At 37.0% G+C, this 18,389-nt stretch overlaps 3 protein-coding genes across 3 annotated transcripts; 1 reads left to right on the top strand and 2 right to left on the bottom strand.

Annotated features, from left to right (window-relative positions):
* Window positions 1-6: 6 nt before the first annotated feature.
* Window positions 7-3,499, bottom strand: LOC128726252 (uncharacterized). Its single transcript, XM_053820050.1, has 4 exons — window positions 3,352-3,499; window positions 3,140-3,297; window positions 1,954-2,893; window positions 7-1,701 (listed from the first exon to the last, which is right to left on the bottom strand). Exons 1-4 carry the CDS (start codon window positions 3,458-3,460, stop codon window positions 371-373), a joined length of 2,538 nt encoding a protein of 845 aa, XP_053676025.1. The 5' UTR covers window positions 3,461-3,499; the 3' UTR covers window positions 7-370.
* A 9,469-nt stretch (window positions 3,500-12,968) lies between these two features.
* LOC128722905 (protein phosphatase 1 regulatory subunit 14B) lies at window positions 12,969-15,920 on the top strand. Its single transcript, XM_053816591.1, has 4 exons — window positions 12,969-13,181; window positions 13,285-13,359; window positions 13,629-13,670; window positions 14,229-15,920. The coding sequence occupies exons 1-4, from the start codon at window positions 12,969-12,971 to the stop codon at window positions 14,268-14,270; spliced, it is 372 nt and encodes a 123-aa protein (XP_053672566.1). The 3' UTR covers window positions 14,271-15,920.
* Window positions 15,921-16,804: 884 nt separating this feature from the next.
* On the bottom strand, window positions 16,805-17,820 carry LOC128723694 (ER membrane protein complex subunit 3). The gene is made up of 2 exons (XM_053817457.1): window positions 17,213-17,820; window positions 16,805-17,132 (listed from the first exon to the last, which is right to left on the bottom strand). The coding sequence occupies exons 1-2, from the start codon at window positions 17,769-17,771 to the stop codon at window positions 16,921-16,923; spliced, it is 771 nt and encodes a 256-aa protein (XP_053673432.1). The 5' UTR covers window positions 17,772-17,820; the 3' UTR covers window positions 16,805-16,920.
* Between the last annotated feature and the right edge of the window lie 569 nt (window positions 17,821-18,389).

The raw sequence follows: 18,389 nt of genomic DNA, 5'->3' as shown, positions 1-18,389 counted from the left end.
GCTGGATAATGTATTGTGACATTTTTATTACATTCATTAAACAAAAAAGTGCCATTCTTATGACACACCTCACAAGTTATTTTTAGTGATTAATTATATAGAATTAACTAATAATTTAACCAATGTCTGGAAAAAGCATAATAATCTGCGCAGTTTTTTATACGATAATGAAACTTACGTTTTCTACCCCTTCCCGAAGTCTATTAATGGCATTGAAGCCGTTTCATGGATATAGATTTATTTGGTGACTACTTTTGTATAAGTCAACTTTTCGTTTTTATTGATATTAATCTTTTTCCACCACTCGTTATCTGTTTCGAACAGAATGCAAGGTTTAAACACAGAATTTCCTCTGCGCCACAGCAGAAAACTACAAATACATGCCATTGACTAGAAAGTCAGCATCATGTGCATATGAAGATTTGCCCGGTCGACGAATTCGTCGACGAGCGACTCGCATCCGACAACTCAAAAGGATGCCCATAGCTGCGGTCAATAATACTCCCAGAGTAAGTGAAAGCATCGCACCGCCTGGACGATCCGAATACCCGTCGTGATCGGTAAATTCTATCTCGAGGTCTTTATGAATCTGTGCTTTTAAGTGTTCATGTATGATTGGATTGGCATGCTTTCCAGTCTGATCGGATGCTAAGCTGTGTTCAACCGCCTGAGATGTTGGCTTATCTTTCTTGATAGTTTTAGTTTTTTTCTTTTTTTTCTGCTCAATGTGTTCGCTTGCAATTGTTGTGTTCACAGCTAATAATAAACTGCTGGGTTGCCTGCTGCCACCACGCTCATGCTTGTGATGTTTGTGCATCTTTTTTTTTTGCGACTCTGTTCGATTGGCGATTTCTGTTGTAGATTCTTTCGCATCCATCTCACCAGGATTCGTTGATTCAGCGGGATAGGAATCTTCATATGCATATGCTTCATCATATTCTCCTGCTCCTCTTCCACTAGACAATTTAGCAGTGGGTATTGGTTTATGTTTGACGTCTTCATTGTTAGCTGATCCACCATTAACCGCGAGAGCCAATGTCGAATCCAAACTTCCAGGTCTTACTCCCGGTAATGAATTTTCAGCAAATTCAATACGATCTCGAATGGATTCGCCGTTACCGGAGAACTGGTCGATGCCTGATGTAGTAATGCCTGGTTTTCCTTCTTGCTTTGCTTCCGCCAATCGCTGTGCTTGATCAATTGAAGGTATTTGCTGTAAAATTGACGATGATTGCCCCGGCGTTATTATGATGGGACCAAGATTTGTGATTGAATGGATATCGTCCTGTGGTCCACGAACAGCAGTGTGTCCTTGTTGTGCTACCGGTGAGGTGTATTGTTCTTGTAGTGAAATTCTTTTATTACCACTGTCACTACCAGGTCGATTTTCTTCGACAGGTTGTATTATCCATGACGAACGCATCGTGTTGCCTCCTAACCATTGCGGAAGAACGCCAGCAGAGCTGTATGATGGTTGCTGCAGTGGTGGTTGTTCGAGCGAGAATGATTGAAGTGTTTGCTGGGGATATAAGTTGACGTTACTACCAGATCGTGAGAGATAGGATTTTGTCCCATCACCGATATCCGACGAAGAAGCCACAAAGTTTGAATCTGGTATCGTTTCTTGATATTGTTGAGGTTTGCTGACCGAAGGGAGATGAAATCCGCCTTTGTGATTAAAGATGCGGTTATCTAAAGTTTCTGTTAGAAAATGAAGTTATGAACATCAATTTAATTGATTTCGTATTATATTACAATGAAAATTATGGTTTTACTAGTCACACGCATACATACGAATGTATTGTTCCCGTAAAATGAGCAATAAATAGAGCAAATAACAAAGCCCCAGGTCTTGGGCGTTAAAAGCAAAATTTTGTTTTCTGGACCAACGTGTATTCGTAAATATTATGAAGAAGTTGGGAAATTGGGTGACCAAAAAATAACTATATTTACCGACGTATGGCTCGTTGATAGGTAGCTGATTTTCCCATGTTTTGGGGGCTGTCATAGGATCCTCGCGATTACGGTGGATAAGGGGCTTCATCATATGTTGCTTTTGCTGTTGTTGCAGCTCTATCGAAGGCACACCGATGTATCTTGTTGATGATTGTTGATAATCTATCGGTTGATACAAGTGTTGTTGCTCAACTGGTGGCATCGATTTGGCAACCACCAATCTTGTCGGATTATTTTCGTTGGGATTATCCGCATGAACCGATGGAATCATCATCAAGGGTTGATTTACTGGACTACCATTCCTGGATGGTGTTATCTCTTCAGGTAATCCCGATCTGGGGTCTCCTCTGCGTGTTCCGGCCACTGGTGTTATGATTTGAGCAGCGTTCTTTTGCGGACATTCGGTACCTTCATCGCTGCCGTCGTCGCACTGTGGGATGCCATCGCATACGTTATAGATCGCGATACATTCACCAGAATGACAGGAAAATTCGAAGTGGCCGCATTGTTGAAAGGACGGAAATTGTTGCTTTGGTGTGTTGACGCTAGAGGAAGTTATTACTTCCCCCAGCCGTACTCCTAACGGAGGTAAAAATGTCGTCGTGGCAGATAATGATGCAAAATTCCCAGGTATTTGTTTACTATTGGAAACAAGGCCATTTCCTGCTACCTTCAAGCTTATCAATTCCATCTCATGCTGAGAGAGGGAGCTGGCACCGACGTTTTTGTTGTTGTTTGTTGTATCGCTGGGCTGTGTAGCTAGCAATTGAATCTGAGTTGTTAGGGACGATGATAGTGGTGCAGATGGTTGTTCCATCTCCTGGCGAGGGGGTGGAATTGACAAGACGGCGCTGGTATAGTTGGAATGGCGAGTAAATTTACAACGGAAGTTTTCCGGTGGTCCACATTGGAAGAGGAAACACGTGCCTTCGGGACTCTGTGAACATGAGAACAAGAAACAGTACGTGGGAACGAAACCACCAGGTATTGAAACAAAGTTGCATGCAACGCATAGGGATAACGGGAACGATACTGCTTTTCAAAAATAGGACAATTATTTTATTTAAAAAAATCCTTAAATATCATCAGGTAATAAGCAAAATATCACGATAGGAAAAAAACTTTTTTTTTGTCCAGGAAGCTAAAAAAAAGATTCTTACAATTATGATTTTAATAACATTACCTTTTCTTCGAAAACGAACACGTCGCAATTTTCCGTTTCACAACACAATCGAAGACATTGCTCACGAGAGTTGAGATCGGCGTCATCTAGGAAACGTGCTCCCATTGATCGGGATTCTTCCGTTCGAATGATAGTATTCAGATGTACATCGAACCATACTGCAAGCAGACGCGTGAAAATGTTGATCAAGTGAAAAAAAGCATTTTTTTTACCTAAGCACATTTCAATGTTCATGTGTTTTCCCCCTGTCGCTCCAGGAGGAAGAGCTTTTGATGTGTGAAACGATGAAATGATGCCACACAAGGCGAGTATCAGAAACATAAAATTTAAACTGGCACATTTTCCAATTAAATTCTTGTTTTTGAAAATAGTTTCCATAGTGCGAGGTCTATATGGTATTGTTTATTGCAGTGATATCAAAATAGATGTCCGCCTCTTCGAGTCGAGTTGTCGCCTTTTTGCTTCACCGTTAGCTGAAAGAACAATTTAACATAACATTTTATAAACAAAACATTTGTACATGAGTACAGTACAAAAAAGCACCACACTGTCTTTCAACTTTCAACACACACAGCTGCGAACGATGCACTATTGGTATTGATTATGTGGAAGACCTTATGTTTTTATTCACGTATATAGCGTATTTTCTTCTAATTATAATCTGTTTTGTTTTTAACTTCATTGACAATTTAAAAAATACACGTACGAGCTGACTACAGAAAACTTGACTAATTAGAGGACAGGCTTGATCGAAAGATTGGCCTGGAAAATATGCCACAGTAGGTGATTTAAATGACATTGGCTTGCACCGAGGAAAATTCTATCATAGTATACGTTTATGTTAAGGCGATTTCTTCAACTCCACAAAAACAGCTTACTAGCTTGTTTATTACTGCCAGATTTTATGGTGAACGGAAAATCAAAACTATCAAACCAAACATAGGAAAATGCTGAATAACTTGTTATTAAGGAGCAATTTAGAAAACGTGTATTTTTTCGCACAGATTTGCTCTATCTTGAATGATTTGACTTGAAAGCTCGCGCGATTGGTCATTTCCAAAGCACGCAGGCGCCATTTTTGACGTGTTTCGTAACAAGGAGTATTGCCTAGGACAGACTACAATATGAAGGAGAAGAAGAAAACAATTTATTATAGAGTGGTGGATAGTGCTAGCATCCCAAAGCGTCCCAAAACTACCAAACTACCAGATGAGCAAAAGAACCAAAAACCTAGGTGAGATGCCCTTTTATCTAGCGTTCTTATTCCGCAGGGTGGCATCATGATCACGAGACGAAACAATCGTTCCATATTTACTCAGTGAAAAGTAGGTCTACGGTGCTTCACACCCAACTTCGCAGATCTTAGTTTGGTTCATCTCAGTTTCGAGTTTTTCGTCTTGTGGGATAGAAACGACAGTGCACGGAGAGTAACGTAACAAATCGAATGTTGGAAATAAAAATAAAACCATTACATTCGACAGTGAGTGCTTTTACATTGGGTTGTGCTTTTGGTTTTATCTTGTCGTTCTTACTTTTTTCGTTTGAACTGTGAATATAGTGAGAATTGGTCATAATTGAATTGAAACATATAAACGCATATATAGATGAGTAGTGAAACAAAACTACTAGAATGAGGGTATGATTAATCCATTGACTTCCAACAGCGCAAAGTAGATGAATACGCGAGCATAAAGAACGCGAAAGCGAGTTTCCCTGATGTTAAAGAAAAAAATTTATCACATCCCTCTCTTTCAAAACGTTTTTATAGTTAACAACTGCAACGTGCTATCAAGGCTTTGATAAGAACTTTTTTTCGTTGTGCTTCTCAACTCCTAAACAGTCAAGTACGTCTCCGAACGATAAAAACTCGCTCAATGTTAGAAAATCGACTCCGTTGTCGAAAGGTGGATGTTTTATAATAGAGCGGCTCGTTAAGATACTGAAATGCCTTCAAGGTTTCGGTTTCTGAAAATTAGTTCTTTTTTGGATAGCTCTTTCGAGGGCGCCGGGTGTGAGCTAAATCGGAGTCATCGTTGCATCAGAAGTCACGCCGCACACGAACACGCTTCAGCAATTTTCATTGCATAAAGCACATTGCGTTCGTCTCAGCTTTCGGAGAAGTTGCGTAGCCTTTGGAATCTAAGCTTTGGAGGAGTGCAAGATATTCAATTTTTCAAGTAGTAGATAACTTTAAACCTATGTAAATAATTTTTTGTTTTAAGTGATATGAATTGAAAAGATGGTTAACATCCGCGTTTGAAGCACGTTTCTGTGTCGATCAGACAGAGACACATTTGCTATGACTGCTTTCTGTATCATACAAATCATTCGAATTTAAAAACTCGAAATAAAAAAACGTGTATATCTTGAGGAAATTCTTGATTGTCACATCATAGCACAAGGATCTAAGGTAGTTAGATTCAGCAAAAGCCGTTGCAATGTCTTAAAGTCAGACACAAAACCTACAACAGAACTTAACACCGGAAAATCAAGTGAGCACTAGCTCTGACAGCTCATGTTGTTCTTTTTCTACTCTCATTTTGTGATCCATGCCATCGAGGATGGATTAAAATGTGTGAACGAAAAGCGTACTTTTTCTACATATGTTTTCTACATAATATTGTAACATAAGCTTTTGATTATTAGACACCAGGCTCGCCTTAGCAACATCCATGAAGAAATATCTCGAACAAAGGTCAGTAAATCCTCTGTAAACCACGATCAATCACGAATTCATACCCTTCGATTGAATTTCAACGAACGCTGCATCAATGTGCAACCATAGCAAACGCAATCGTCCACTGTGTCACGATTTGCATTCACTTTAGAATCAGTGATTATAAAGGAGGTTGCAGGATTGATATTTTCCCCCTTTCTTCAAACGGGGTGGAAACTGTAGGGTGAGAAGACACACTATTTAACTTACTAAGCCTCCTGGTAGATACACTAGCGACCATAATTGACGGAAAAAACTTTGTTTTTATTATCTAGATAGCGGTAGTAGTGTCAGCTTGTTGCTCTACTTGCATAAAGATGTAATTAACGACGATGGGGTATGGGAAAAGCGCTCATCGACGTGGATGTGGGAATGTTAGGTGAGAGCAGAGATCTTGAAGTGCGATCAGCAACCAAGCAAGACATATTTTAAAAACCATCCCTGAGAAAAAAAACAGGGTGGCACAAAATGTCTTCTGTTAGACGTGTTCTCGGATTGGTGATTGACCTTGTTTATGACTCAACATTTATCTCGAAAAAATTTTCTGATGTAGCAATATATATATATATATATATATATATATATATATATATATATATATATATATATATATATATATATATATATATATATATATATATATATATATCCTTTTTCTGCAGCTGGATACCGGTTAGTCCTCTGTTGGGCTGTTATTGAATCCGATATCGGTTTGGTAAAAACTATCCACTCAATCTTCGAAAGTAACTATAGCTGGCACAAGGTGATAGCACCATGCACGCACCATTGTTGAATTAAATAAAATCGGTTGCGTGTGCTTAACACGATCGTACCGTTTTCTTCATTCTAACCTCTTACTAGCTATGATTTCTGTTGTTTGTGTAATTGAATTACTTCACTATCGCTTTGTTGCTGCTTGATGTTGTCTATATATTTTTTTTGTTTTTCGATAATCCATCCATTAAACGGAGGTCGATTGTGTCATCGGGCCAGCGAAAAAGTACAAAGATTACAATGGTGAGTTGCAGTTTCAGCAATCAACCGTATTTTACGTTGACTAGAGACTGCGAACCAGTGATGGATCATTTCCATGCAGTTATCATTACTATGCTTCTTATTATAATCGAGCTTTTGCTAGACTTCATAGTCTCTTTAAAAAAAGCTAATCCCACTACAAAACGTTCGTGTAGATCATCTATTCGAGTCTGTGTATGGTTGAAGGAATAACATTTGCTTTTTTTATTTTGTATGTTTACTTATATATTTTATGTTTGGATTCGATGTGTGAGATAAGTTTCTCTCATTTGAAATGATGCACTTAACCCCAGTTTCTGAGCGGGCACGAGTTAATTCTCTTCATTTTGTTGGGGAATAATGCGGATGTTTGTATCGCGATAGGTTTAACATATACTGGTTTTCTTAGTCAACTTATTTCCCCTTTTTCCATCTTTCCTTTCAACAGAGAAACATTCTCAAAATTCACAGCCTCCAACTGCCAGGCTGTTCATTTCTTTCGCTTTTCCCCATTTGTAACACGCTTCACTCAACCTGTTTGCAGATTTGTGGGAGAGCATTCCGAGCTCGCAAATGCTCACGCTCTCTGTTTCAGCTGTGAAAGCTGCTCTCCTGCGCTCATAGGGGGAATCTCAACTTTGTTGGCGCTAGCTCCCTATTTCCATTCGCATTTGTTTTGTGGTGCGCTTGGGAGGTTGAGTTTCCTGTTGCCTTGCAGTCGGTCGCGGTTATTTTCTTTTTGCAACTTCGCAAACTTCAATTTAATTCGTTTTTATTCAGTTAACAACATCGACAATAAATCGTCACAATAAATCGCACGTCTTCTTTGCAGTGAACTTGTGTTAGTTTTCAAAGCAGGTGAGCGTTAGTATCATCCGTGTTTTTATCATTGATTAAGTACTAAATGAGTAAGAACACTAAGCATCGTTTTATTGCGATCAGGTTAGATAAATTTTCAGCAATTGATCTTGTTCTGGGAATGGCATTAAAGTTTTGTATTTGTAAATTAGGCGGTAAAGATTTGTGTCAATAGTTTTTGTTAACTGCGTGTTAATAAGTAATATTCACACATCAATTGTCGTCACTATTTACAGCATGGTTTGCTATTGATCGAAAATGTTGCTTTATTTTACGAGAATGCATAAAAAACATAAAACATCGCAGAGATGTGCAAACTAGTGTGTGTTGTGTAATTGTAACCCTATAATTGAGTATAAATTCAGTGGTGTCTATCGTCTACTTACACATACTAGCACTTGTTGCATATGGGGTAATAGAGAGAAAGAAAGAGCAAAATAGATTTTAACAAAGTGTAAAAGAGCTCCAGTGCTAAGCGGTTAATGTAAACTACGTGTGCTGTGCTATTGAAAAAGTGTTCAGATTTTGTGTTTGGTGGTCCAGGAAACCGACGCTCCAATCTGTTGTATGTTCCTCAACCGTCTGGATCAACTTCGTTGGAGAAAGCAGCGAAGCTTGTCCGCAGAGTGGTGCAGTGGACAGTGAAACTTGTGCGCGGTTTGGAGGGAGCTGAAAGCTAGTCTTGAGTGTAAAAGGCCGCATCGAAGCGGTGCCCAAGCCGTGTTGTTTTGTGTTTAGTGAGTTTTGTCTGTTACTTTGTACACTCTGTGTATCACAATGGACATGATGCGATGAAAGGGTTATTTTGCGTCGAACGGGGATTTCTTTAACGACCGCGAGAGCATATCGTGTATGGGTATGTGTGAAAGAATGAATGGGTGTATACGTGTGTTAGCGAATGAATCTACGATTGCGAATCACATCAAGCGTATATGGTGAAAAGGTGCTCGTGGCTTGGTGCTTTCATCATACATTTCACTACTCTTCTTTTTCTCACCTTATATCTTTGCTTTAAACCTGCCACCTACTCCGTTTCCTTCTTCTCACACTGAATTGTTGTTCAGCAGACCCTTACTTTCCCCTTGTTCTTCTTTCTTCTGTGTTACTTACACAATGCACAAAGCCAGCATCAAGAGTACTGTAATACTCTTAGAAATTATATAGATGACGTTTTCTGAAGTAACAATCAAACCGTTCTGTTATGTTTTGTTTTATTAATAATTTTGAATTGCGTTTAAAACAGCTCAAATAGAAATATTGTGAATTATACAAAGTACGGTGCACAATCCAACCGAATTGATAGAAATTGTAGTGTTTTGTTGCTTTTCGACATAATTACGAACAGTTATGCATGCAGCATTGCCAATTGAACCTTCCTCGTTGAACCAATGGCTGCAATTTCGTCTGACACATTGCTTCTTAATGTGTTATAGCGGATAAATCATATTAAACAGTTGTAAAGCTATATTATGTACCTTTTTCACGTGAATCAATAGTCTCGTTGGTTATTCAACTTAGAAATACTACTTTAGTTGTGGCTTGCATAACGACTCAAAATAAATTTGTCTCGTGAATACCGCCTAAGTAGCAGCCGTACGTAAACGCATTCTAATCATCATTTTATTCCCGTAACCTTTGCATCGGATTGTTTTGAAAGCTTGCAAATGTATTTGGCTTTTGTACGAAATAAGTTCCACAAAGAACCAAATAGTACTAACAGTTACTCCACCCAAGTAGAGAAACCATATGATAGAAAGATCGGCTATATTAAAACTTCGATTGATAAAATGTTCTTGTTGATATTGTAGCTCAGAGTTACTCTTATTTTTATAATATTGATCAAAAAGTCCGGATTCATAAAAAGCACTTATGTAAAATGGGAACAGTTCACGAATCAAGGATTTGTTGAAGAAGTAATAAAGCAGGTGAAATTTAAAAAATGTTGTATCTGCAATTCGCAGGTTTTGATCATATGCTTTTCGAGCCGATCGGTCAAAGGCCCGAGTGTGCTTAACTAACAGTGAGGTTATGTGAGGATTATCGCGACTTGCAAACAAGTAGCACATGTTATCAGGCCTTTCCTGTGATGTCTCAACGGTTTGCAAGTTCAAATGTCCTGCGAACACAGTTTGCAACGGAAAGATACAATTGTTGCGAATCTGGTCAGCCGTGTTGATCTCCGGGTAGTAGCGTGCATAGGAAAGATAGGAGATTATTAACGATTGATACGAAGACACGATCACAATCGAGATCATTAGGCAATAATGGGTGATGAGCAGGTTCTCCAACCAACCTCCATAGTGTCTCGATGGACCGCCCAAAGCGCACATGATCAATTCAATCACAACTTCCAAAATGTTCTGCTTTTGCAAAACCTTTCCAAATAGTGACAGCACCAATGCCAGACCAAATGTCGTAACGAAGAGCAACATCCAGGTGTAACAGTCGAATGGATCAATTAGAACCGCAATTATTGGTTTCGGTTTACTACGTGGCACAAACACGCTGATGAAAGTGCTCCCAAGGGCTAATATTTTGTCTGTACCTAGAAACGGCACTCCAATGTTCACTACACCATAGTCCGTTTGGTCGTCAATTCGTTGCACTAATTCAAACGATCCATTTCTCTGCTGGGCAATCGTTTCACCAAGATAAACATCGAAGGTTGTTACCACGTGGTTGCCATCCGGAAGTGTCAATCGCAATTTTCGTCCATTAAGATTCTTTAAGTCATCCACAATGTGGATTTTGTGTGGATCAAGCTGTATGGTTTGATTGGTGAAAAAGTTCTTATGATAGATTTCTATAGCCGTTTGGTTGTAAAGGATGTGGTACGCCTTGTCGAGGATATATGCGGTGCCACTATTAAGATGCTTCATGAACACGTTGTCTTTGAGCAAGGCATGAAATATAAAATATCGACTTCCATAGTAGATAGGTTTGTATGGCTAGTGGAGAAGAAATGTCAATCAATTAAGGAAATGTATGATCAAGTTAGCTTAAACATTGTTTTCCTATTCTCCGCTCTTCATGATTCCGCCGTACCTTCATAGTTTCATCGCCTTGGACCATTACGATAGCACAGCGACGGTTTTCATACGTCCAGTAGGTCCATCCACTAGCTTCATTTGAGATAATTTTTGGTGGTTCATTGATCTTTAAAATAGCCTCCAGAATGTCCTCCGATAGTGCATTATTGCTATAATTGAGGATAAACATTTTTTTGTATCGCCAAGCTGGGCACCATTGGTTTTGCAATTCCACGAAACTGCGAAGAATGAAACTAGTATTGGACACTGATGGAGTTAATAATCGAAATGAATGTCTGTGGTCTTCTACGGCAAGCACCATTGCTAGAAGGAATATTGCATGAATTATCATACATTTGTTTATCATCACTTAAAATACTATTCGAACTTTTCGAGCTAGGATCACAACCTATAGTACATCAAGCAATACCGATGTACTTAGTAGCTTCGTAGTAGAAATGACCAAGCTATATCAATATAGTATCTTGTTTTTCTATATATGTATATTAGCTTGAATCATTTTAATTTTAAAAATTTTTTTAATAGACATATATATATATATAATTCATAAACTACTAATGGTTTATGACAATGAAAGTTTTTGAATCAGCCACTGCACTTGCATGTTGACGTCATATACATAAATATTTAATTTGTTGCGGTTCATGCAATCCCATTATAATGCATGTAACCTTTATTGTGTTGAGAACGTTTTAAAATGACAATAAATAAATTTCATATTTGTTTCTTTGCTACAGTTTGAACCATAGATCAAAGATTGTAGCAAAAGTATAAAACGTAATATTGTTACCGCAACATCGGTTGTATCTATTAGGTTTTAGTGACGATAACTTGGGGTTTCATAAACAATTAGCATTATTTTACAAATGCCACATAAAAGAAGTTGTACTTTGGACCCTCTTGACCATTTAATCCCTACGACTTCAACAAATTCCTAAAGCGCGTATAAAGCCAGCGTTTTTTTCTGAATTGACTCCTCTCGAAACACTCACCTGATGTTGTAACGTAATCTCTTTGAGTTGATCTCGAAATCACGAGGCGTAGCGGAAAACGTTCATTTTCGGTATAACCTTGGTCCACTGAAGCTTGCAATGGGTGCTCTTCATCATCTTCATGCTGATGTGCTCAAAAAAATTACGCACGTGACACCATAATTATAGATCAACAAGGTTTTCGTGTCACTATTTTAACGTAATGTTGAGAGAAATAATTATTTAATGAATTGACGAAACCCAATATGGCAGTTATAATGAGAAAGATAAAGTTATGAAGTGTAAATTTATTTTTTATATTTTTGTTGTGAACAAACATATCGTGTGAGAGTTCAGGCATCTTGTGTACAATCGTCTTGTGCGCGGAATCTTGGGATCTTGTGATTTCGCGGAATCTTGGGATTTTGTACAAGCTGGCGCATAGTCTTTCTTAAAGCACTTTAATGTAATGCAATTTTCAATGCATTGGTTTTATACTCTGTTTATTCCAACAAATAAAAAAAAGTATTGCAAATGATGGTCGGGTAGGTATGCTATTTTGAAGTGAATTAGCGTAAAAAAGGTTTTCGGGATAAAAATGTGCTGTAGAAACGACAATGACGAACATATACTGGATTCTGCTATAAAAATTACTTATATATTTCCTATGACGATTTGAGATATTGTTTTATCATATAAATTCTTAACAATGAACTCGGTTGTACAGCATTGGAATAAACATCAATTATTGTCATTTTCAGATCGAGACGCTTTTAAAGTTGCGTTAATTTTGTGCATTATATTTTTTAAATGCAATCCATTCCGAAAACTCAATATATCTTTCATAAAAAATTAAATGTAGAACAAGGTATTTGATCATTTCATAAAAATGATTAAACGATTTTGTTACATATCTTATTTAGGCATTATTACATTTACCGTAATAGTAACTTCATAGTAAATCATTGAAATACTCCATAAATTTTCAGTTACCTACGCCCTTGTTTATACATATAAACATGCTGCGGCAACAGCGTCTTTTGAAATTTTTGCTTAATTAATTTATTTAATTGTATTTTCGATAATTTCTTTCAGTTGCTTACGATTAAAACAAGAACGAAATATAGTTCTTGATACATAATTTTATTCAAAAAAGGATCAATCATCGATAAGCCGTCGTATATAAAAACCGCTTTCAAGACGGCAAGTGAGAAAAGATCATGCAGTGTAGTGTTGAAACTATGAACGACTGCGAGCGATCACCAGGCCGCAGTGGACTGCGAGTGAATTTCACTGAAAAGGGCGAAGTAAAAGAACGGCGAGAAAAGTTTCTTACCGCGAAGTATGGATCGCACCAGATGAGTTTGATTCGTAAGAGGCTTGCGGTTGAAATGTGGTTATATGATGAACTTCAGAAACTGTTCGATCCCCCGGTAAGTGTACCTGTTTTTCTCGCTAGAAAAAAATCTTAATGATTATAATAATTGTTGATTTTCTTATTGAAATATTCTTTTTTTTCATTTTCTAAAAATGCAGACAGAAGCTATTGATGTGGACATCGATGAAATATTAGACATGGATACTGACGACTTGAGGCGATCGCATTTATTCGTAAGTAAATAGTTATTTGATTGATACACAGCTAGTACATGTTAATCAGATCTAAAAATAATTCTCTAATTATTTACGTCAGACACACATTGTGTTGTAGTGTTATTTTATTTTTAAATCTCATTTCGTTTTTACACTGTTTACAATTTTCATTGTTTACGATTTTCATTTACTTTACCTATATTTTTATCCATGTTCGTCCTTCTGTTACTTAATAGTACTACATACCTAATAACTTTCGATGTGTATCCATTATGTTTATTTCTTAGGGTCTTCTTTCTGCATGCAAACGACCACCACAGGACATTTCGGTAAGATAAAATTGTGATTGTGTCCGTATCGCTCTTTTGGGGTGGGCCAAAACTACGGGTATCTACTCCTTTTACTCCTTTAGGAGCAAGGCATTCCTGAAAATATGCCACCGTTTGAGCCATTGGGGCGAGACCCCGCTTTAATTCCACATAACACACCATTATAGGAATAGATATAGCTTTGTTTATACAGACGTTCTGTTAATTTTAAACTATTCGCGAGTTGCAATGATCGTGGCCTACACACACTGGCGGGTGAGCTAATGTTTGGTTAGCCTTGATATAAACGAATTGTTGAATGAATTTCAAATTTATTTTTCTTTTCCTTGGATTTATGTGTAAGACGAGTTTTACTTTTACTTCAAATTTTCGGGCTATTCGTTTTGAGGTCTGTATTATTATTTGGGGTATTGAGGATTTTTTTCTTTTTGCTTTTTTTATGCTATACTAAGGAAAGTAAAAATCTTGGATTTTTTTTTACTGGTATGATATTTTTACATCAACTCTCTGTTTTCAGAAAAATAAATTCTGCTTTCTTTTTCTTCTCCTAATTTTCAGAAATTCATTAGTGATCTTTTGGACAGGGCGAAAACACTCTGAGCTGGACTGGTTATTTCAGTTTAAAATTAGCTCTTACTTTATCTTTAGTTTATTATGATTTAACGTAAAATGCTGCTGTATGTTAACCAAGGCACAAAACTAAGGACATCATAATCCGTCTGTTCCTGTGATCCAATAAAGACGAAAAAGAGCACCATCTGGGTGTTCGCACGTGGTTTTGAGGTAACAGTGGGAGACGCCACGTACTGGAGTGTAAGCAACAACCTTTACCCATTATTGTGAAACAAATATGTGAGCCGGCCAAATAAGGATTTATTTTGTGGTACATTTGAATTGCATTGTTTTAAAAATAAAATTTACTGCCCACATTTTTAGGGATAGCAGTTTTGTCTTTAATTTAAATATTACTCTGTTAGACATACATTTCGATACAATAAAGCACCATATAACACAAGGGAAACGATAGTTAGGGAAAGATTATTGCCAATGCAATAAAATAGTACGGACGAAGAGAAAGATTTATTTTTTCTCCAAAGAATAATTTAACAAAGATATAAATATATAATTTAAAAAAGATCAATAGGAATAGATGTACGAAAGTAAATTCTTGAAGTAACGATTTAAACCGGAAATTAGTGAGTTGAAATCGAGACGAGGGTGAATACTGATCATGGAAAGATAAGAACAGATTACAAATTATTCTGTAAGTTTAAATACGTCAATCAACAATGCTTTTCATATGTTGTTTAGGTTAAAATAAATCATTTATGTATTCGTAGATTTTTAGAATAGATTTTTTTCTTTTTTATTTTGAGCTTATCTTATCAGAGTTTTAATCATACAAATGGAACGATAAAGTTCACAAATTTAATATTCCACACTGCCAATGATCAGACAACTTCAGAGGATAAAAGTCTACCACATGAAAGTATGCAACACAAGAGTATGTTAGTTATGGAGCAAGACCATTCATGAGCATACTCTTATGATCCAAGAAGTGTGCTTATATTGGAGCGTTTTTTACATGAAGGACTAATGCAAAAAAACACTCTTGATAATTTGTGACACTGTGACTAAGTATTTAATTCATGAATTGATGGCGTTAGATTCAAAGCAATTTAAGAGTATTATATTTGAACAACAAAATTCGCTGTAGCGATAGGTGGTTTTGGCTCCCGTACATGGTGTGCATGTAATAATACACTCATCTTCCCATTAAAAACACTGGTGAAGCATGGATGGCCGTACCCTAATGGAATAGAAAATAAACGAATGAAGAAATGGTAGCATAAATAGAGTAGAGCAATACTCAAGAGAGTAATGTAGTTGTAATAAAAAATCAGCTTTTGAACGGTGAAAAGAACCAGAGTTTAACAACCGATTGAATGCCTAAATATTATAACTCGAAATTATTTTGTTTCAAATTGTCTTCAAAATATTTTGCTTATTAGTTACTTTCACGAGTCGACATAAGATAACATATGCATAGAGTTTTATGTAACGTATTTATTCTTTTCACGAAACTAAATAGCACATACTGGCTTACAATGTCTCATATCACTTCATATCCCTTGCAAATAGCTATTATCTTCTTATTCGTTCATAATATAGAATGCCTCAGTGTGGTGAATTAAAGTCAAAGTTCTCGATGTTTTGTCTCGAAGCTGGAAAAAACAATAAACATACAATATTAACATAATTATGTGTCCATTATTATTCAAATAATGATAACAATAATCTGGTCTTCAAAGGTTTGTGTTTAGTTTAGTTTTACATATTGTGAGCTTCTATCAATCAATCTGTGTTCATGATCTCGGCGCTTCAAACAACTTCTTCTTTTTTGCGAAAAAGGATGTAGCCTTCTATATTTGAATACTCCAAAGAGTCATATGCCTTACAGTGAAATTGTATGTACAGCTTCAAAATAATAAACATTCCAACATTTTGTAGGAATTTATTTTGAAAATAAATCAACATGGAAAGCCAACTAACAAGAGCACGCATTGCTCTGTCCAGAGGGAGCAAAATTTTCACAGATGTAACAGGAAAACACATCAGCTAAAAAGTAAGAGTTATTTGATTCATCGCGTGAAACAAACTGTGCAACGAATAAATTTGGAAAACTCAAATTAGATAAGAAGGTTTACAAAACTCGCTCATACATGGCGATAAATAAACAATAGAAACATTTCAACCCTATCATTAAGCAATTTCAGCGTTTGCATAGCGCCATCTATGAGCGGCTACCATATTTTTAGCATAGTTAACTGTTGTATGTTGTTTAGTACCAAACACATTAATTCTGAAGCGTGTAATACGTTTAAAACATTTGACTCGTGCTTTGCCTTTTTAAATTGTTACATGTTATAAAATTGCTATTAGAAAAATGGATATGATAGCAATGTCATTTGTTTTTCAAAAATCATGTACTACAGACGTATTACGCTGTAGAAAAAAGGAAACTTTATTCATTATTTTATTTGTACCTCAAAAAAACATTCAAACAACGAAACACTAATTTACAAGAACAACTTCATGACAAAGAAAATAATAATTATGAATATCCCCGTCATCGTACTAAGCTTATACATAAAATTGACAAGAAAGGTAACCGGGCCGTATAACCTAGTATTACTAAAATTCATTTATTTACGAATGGCGGCCACGAACCTATGAAGAATACGATTTATCAATCGCTTTGTGTATTACTGATACCTATTTTGTCACCAGTCAATGGACTGTTGACCGTTCGTATTTCATTTTCAACATTAGCAAGCGCATTTTGATACTCCGTAATTTGTAATGCTTCCCACTCTGCCTTGAACGCTGCCTTCGGATCTTGCGGCATGGCCACTGCAGCGCCGGACATTTGATCTTGCATCGACTGTGTTTGGTCGGCAGCTATGAGATAACAAGAGATGTTTGTTTAGAAATAAATATTTAATGTATATTAGCATACACTTATGCACAGTTTGAGATACCATTGTTTTCACCCAGTACCAACGTGTAGATACTCCGGAGACCGAACACATTTAGGAAGTACCATGATGCCGATGATACCCAGGCAGCATCGAGTGAGGCCAATTCAATTCCTCTTTGCAGCATTGGTTTAAAGCGGAGCGTCAAAGGAAAGGGAACCTTCGTTGTGACGAACCCAGAAAACATCCAGTTGATCCATCCTCCTATTACGATCATTGGCAGCACATTGATAAAATTGCCTTTCACCAAGTCAGACAGCATAGCAGTGGAATTCGGGCTAGGCGGAGCTCGTTTCTGAGTCTTGAAATATCCAGTGTCCTCATTGTTAAAATAATGCCTACGCATTGCAAACGATTGGTGGGAGAGATATTTGCCGTTCTCTCGTAGTAATCTCGCTCGTATCATTGCTTGACTGTCCTGAATCTGGGTAAGTTCAACTTTCTTTTGAGAAGAAATTAGAATGGAAAAATAGTGCCGTATGATTCCCACAAGAAATGTAATTACAACGATAGGAAGAAACACCCATCCTCGTATATTAGGATCGATCAATAATTCGGCCATTCTTCACCCGAGTACTCTTTCTCAAAGAAAACGCGTTTTATGATCGCACAAAATTGTTCACTCGTACTCGCAAATTTTCTTTCCACAAAGCGGGTTGACATTTTACTTGGTTGACAGCGAACGTGTCAAACCCAATGCGATTACGGATTCCGCCCAGTTAATTTTCAGTGTTTTTAACATAAAAATATAAGCAATTATTTATTTTTATTTTATTTATTACGCTTCCTCTGTGTTTCCTCCATTTATATCTTCTACACGACTTTTATTTTTCATGAGATAGTTTGCCAAATATTGCAAAGGATCATTCGGCCGTTCCTTAGCGAGAGCCTTCAAGCCTTGTAGTAGAATCGGATTGACTGTTTGATCTAGGTATTGCCTTGTCGGTAGCGACTGCAAATTGTTACCACTAATCGTTTTCCGTCCATTGTCGGGGAGGGCACTTTTATTTTCCATTTTTGCCACCGAAGCACAACTGATAATTTAAAAGAGCTGTCGTAATTTCGTTTTGATTTTCACGCTCCTGCTTATCCTGTTAACACGGTGATTCCACTTGATGAGTTTCGAAAGCCGTATTTGACAGTTTAAAGACTATCGGTGGTGAGTGGTGGTTCTATGACA

This window comes from Anopheles nili, chromosome 3, assembly GCF_943737925.1.
Source record: "Anopheles nili chromosome 3, idAnoNiliSN_F5_01, whole genome shotgun sequence".
NCBI lineage: Eukaryota > Metazoa > Arthropoda > Insecta > Diptera > Culicidae > Anopheles > Anopheles nili.
The sequence above is the reverse complement of the archived record's forward strand: the minus strand, read 5'-3'. Positions and strand labels throughout refer to the sequence as shown.

Coding starts and splice junctions, on each gene's coding strand:
- LOC128726252 (XM_053820050.1), bottom strand. CDS start 3,460: ATGTTTCTGATACTCGCCTTGTGTGGCATCATTTCATCGTTTCACACA. Junction 3,298..3,351: donor GAACATTGAAATGTGCTTAG/GTAAAAAAAATG, acceptor GTCTGCTTGCAG/TATGGTTCGATGTACATCTG. Junction 2,894..3,139: donor TGTTCGTTTTCGAAGAAAAG/GTAATGTTATTA, acceptor TCATGTTCACAG/AGTCCCGAAGGCACGTGTTT.
- LOC128723694 (XM_053817457.1), bottom strand. CDS start 17,771: ATGGCCGAATTATTGATCGATCCTAATATACGAGGATGGGTGTTTCTT. Junction 17,133..17,212: donor GGTACTGGGTGAAAACAATG/GTATCTCAAACT, acceptor GTTATCTCATAG/CTGCCGACCAAACACAGTCG.
- LOC128722905 (XM_053816591.1), top strand. CDS start 12,969: ATGCAGTGTAGTGTTGAAACTATGAACGACTGCGAGCGATCACCAGGC. Junction 13,182..13,284: donor AGAAACTGTTCGATCCCCCG/GTAAGTGTACCT, acceptor CTAAAAATGCAG/ACAGAAGCTATTGATGTGGA. Junction 13,360..13,628: donor TGAGGCGATCGCATTTATTC/GTAAGTAAATAG, acceptor TTTATTTCTTAG/GGTCTTCTTTCTGCATGCAA.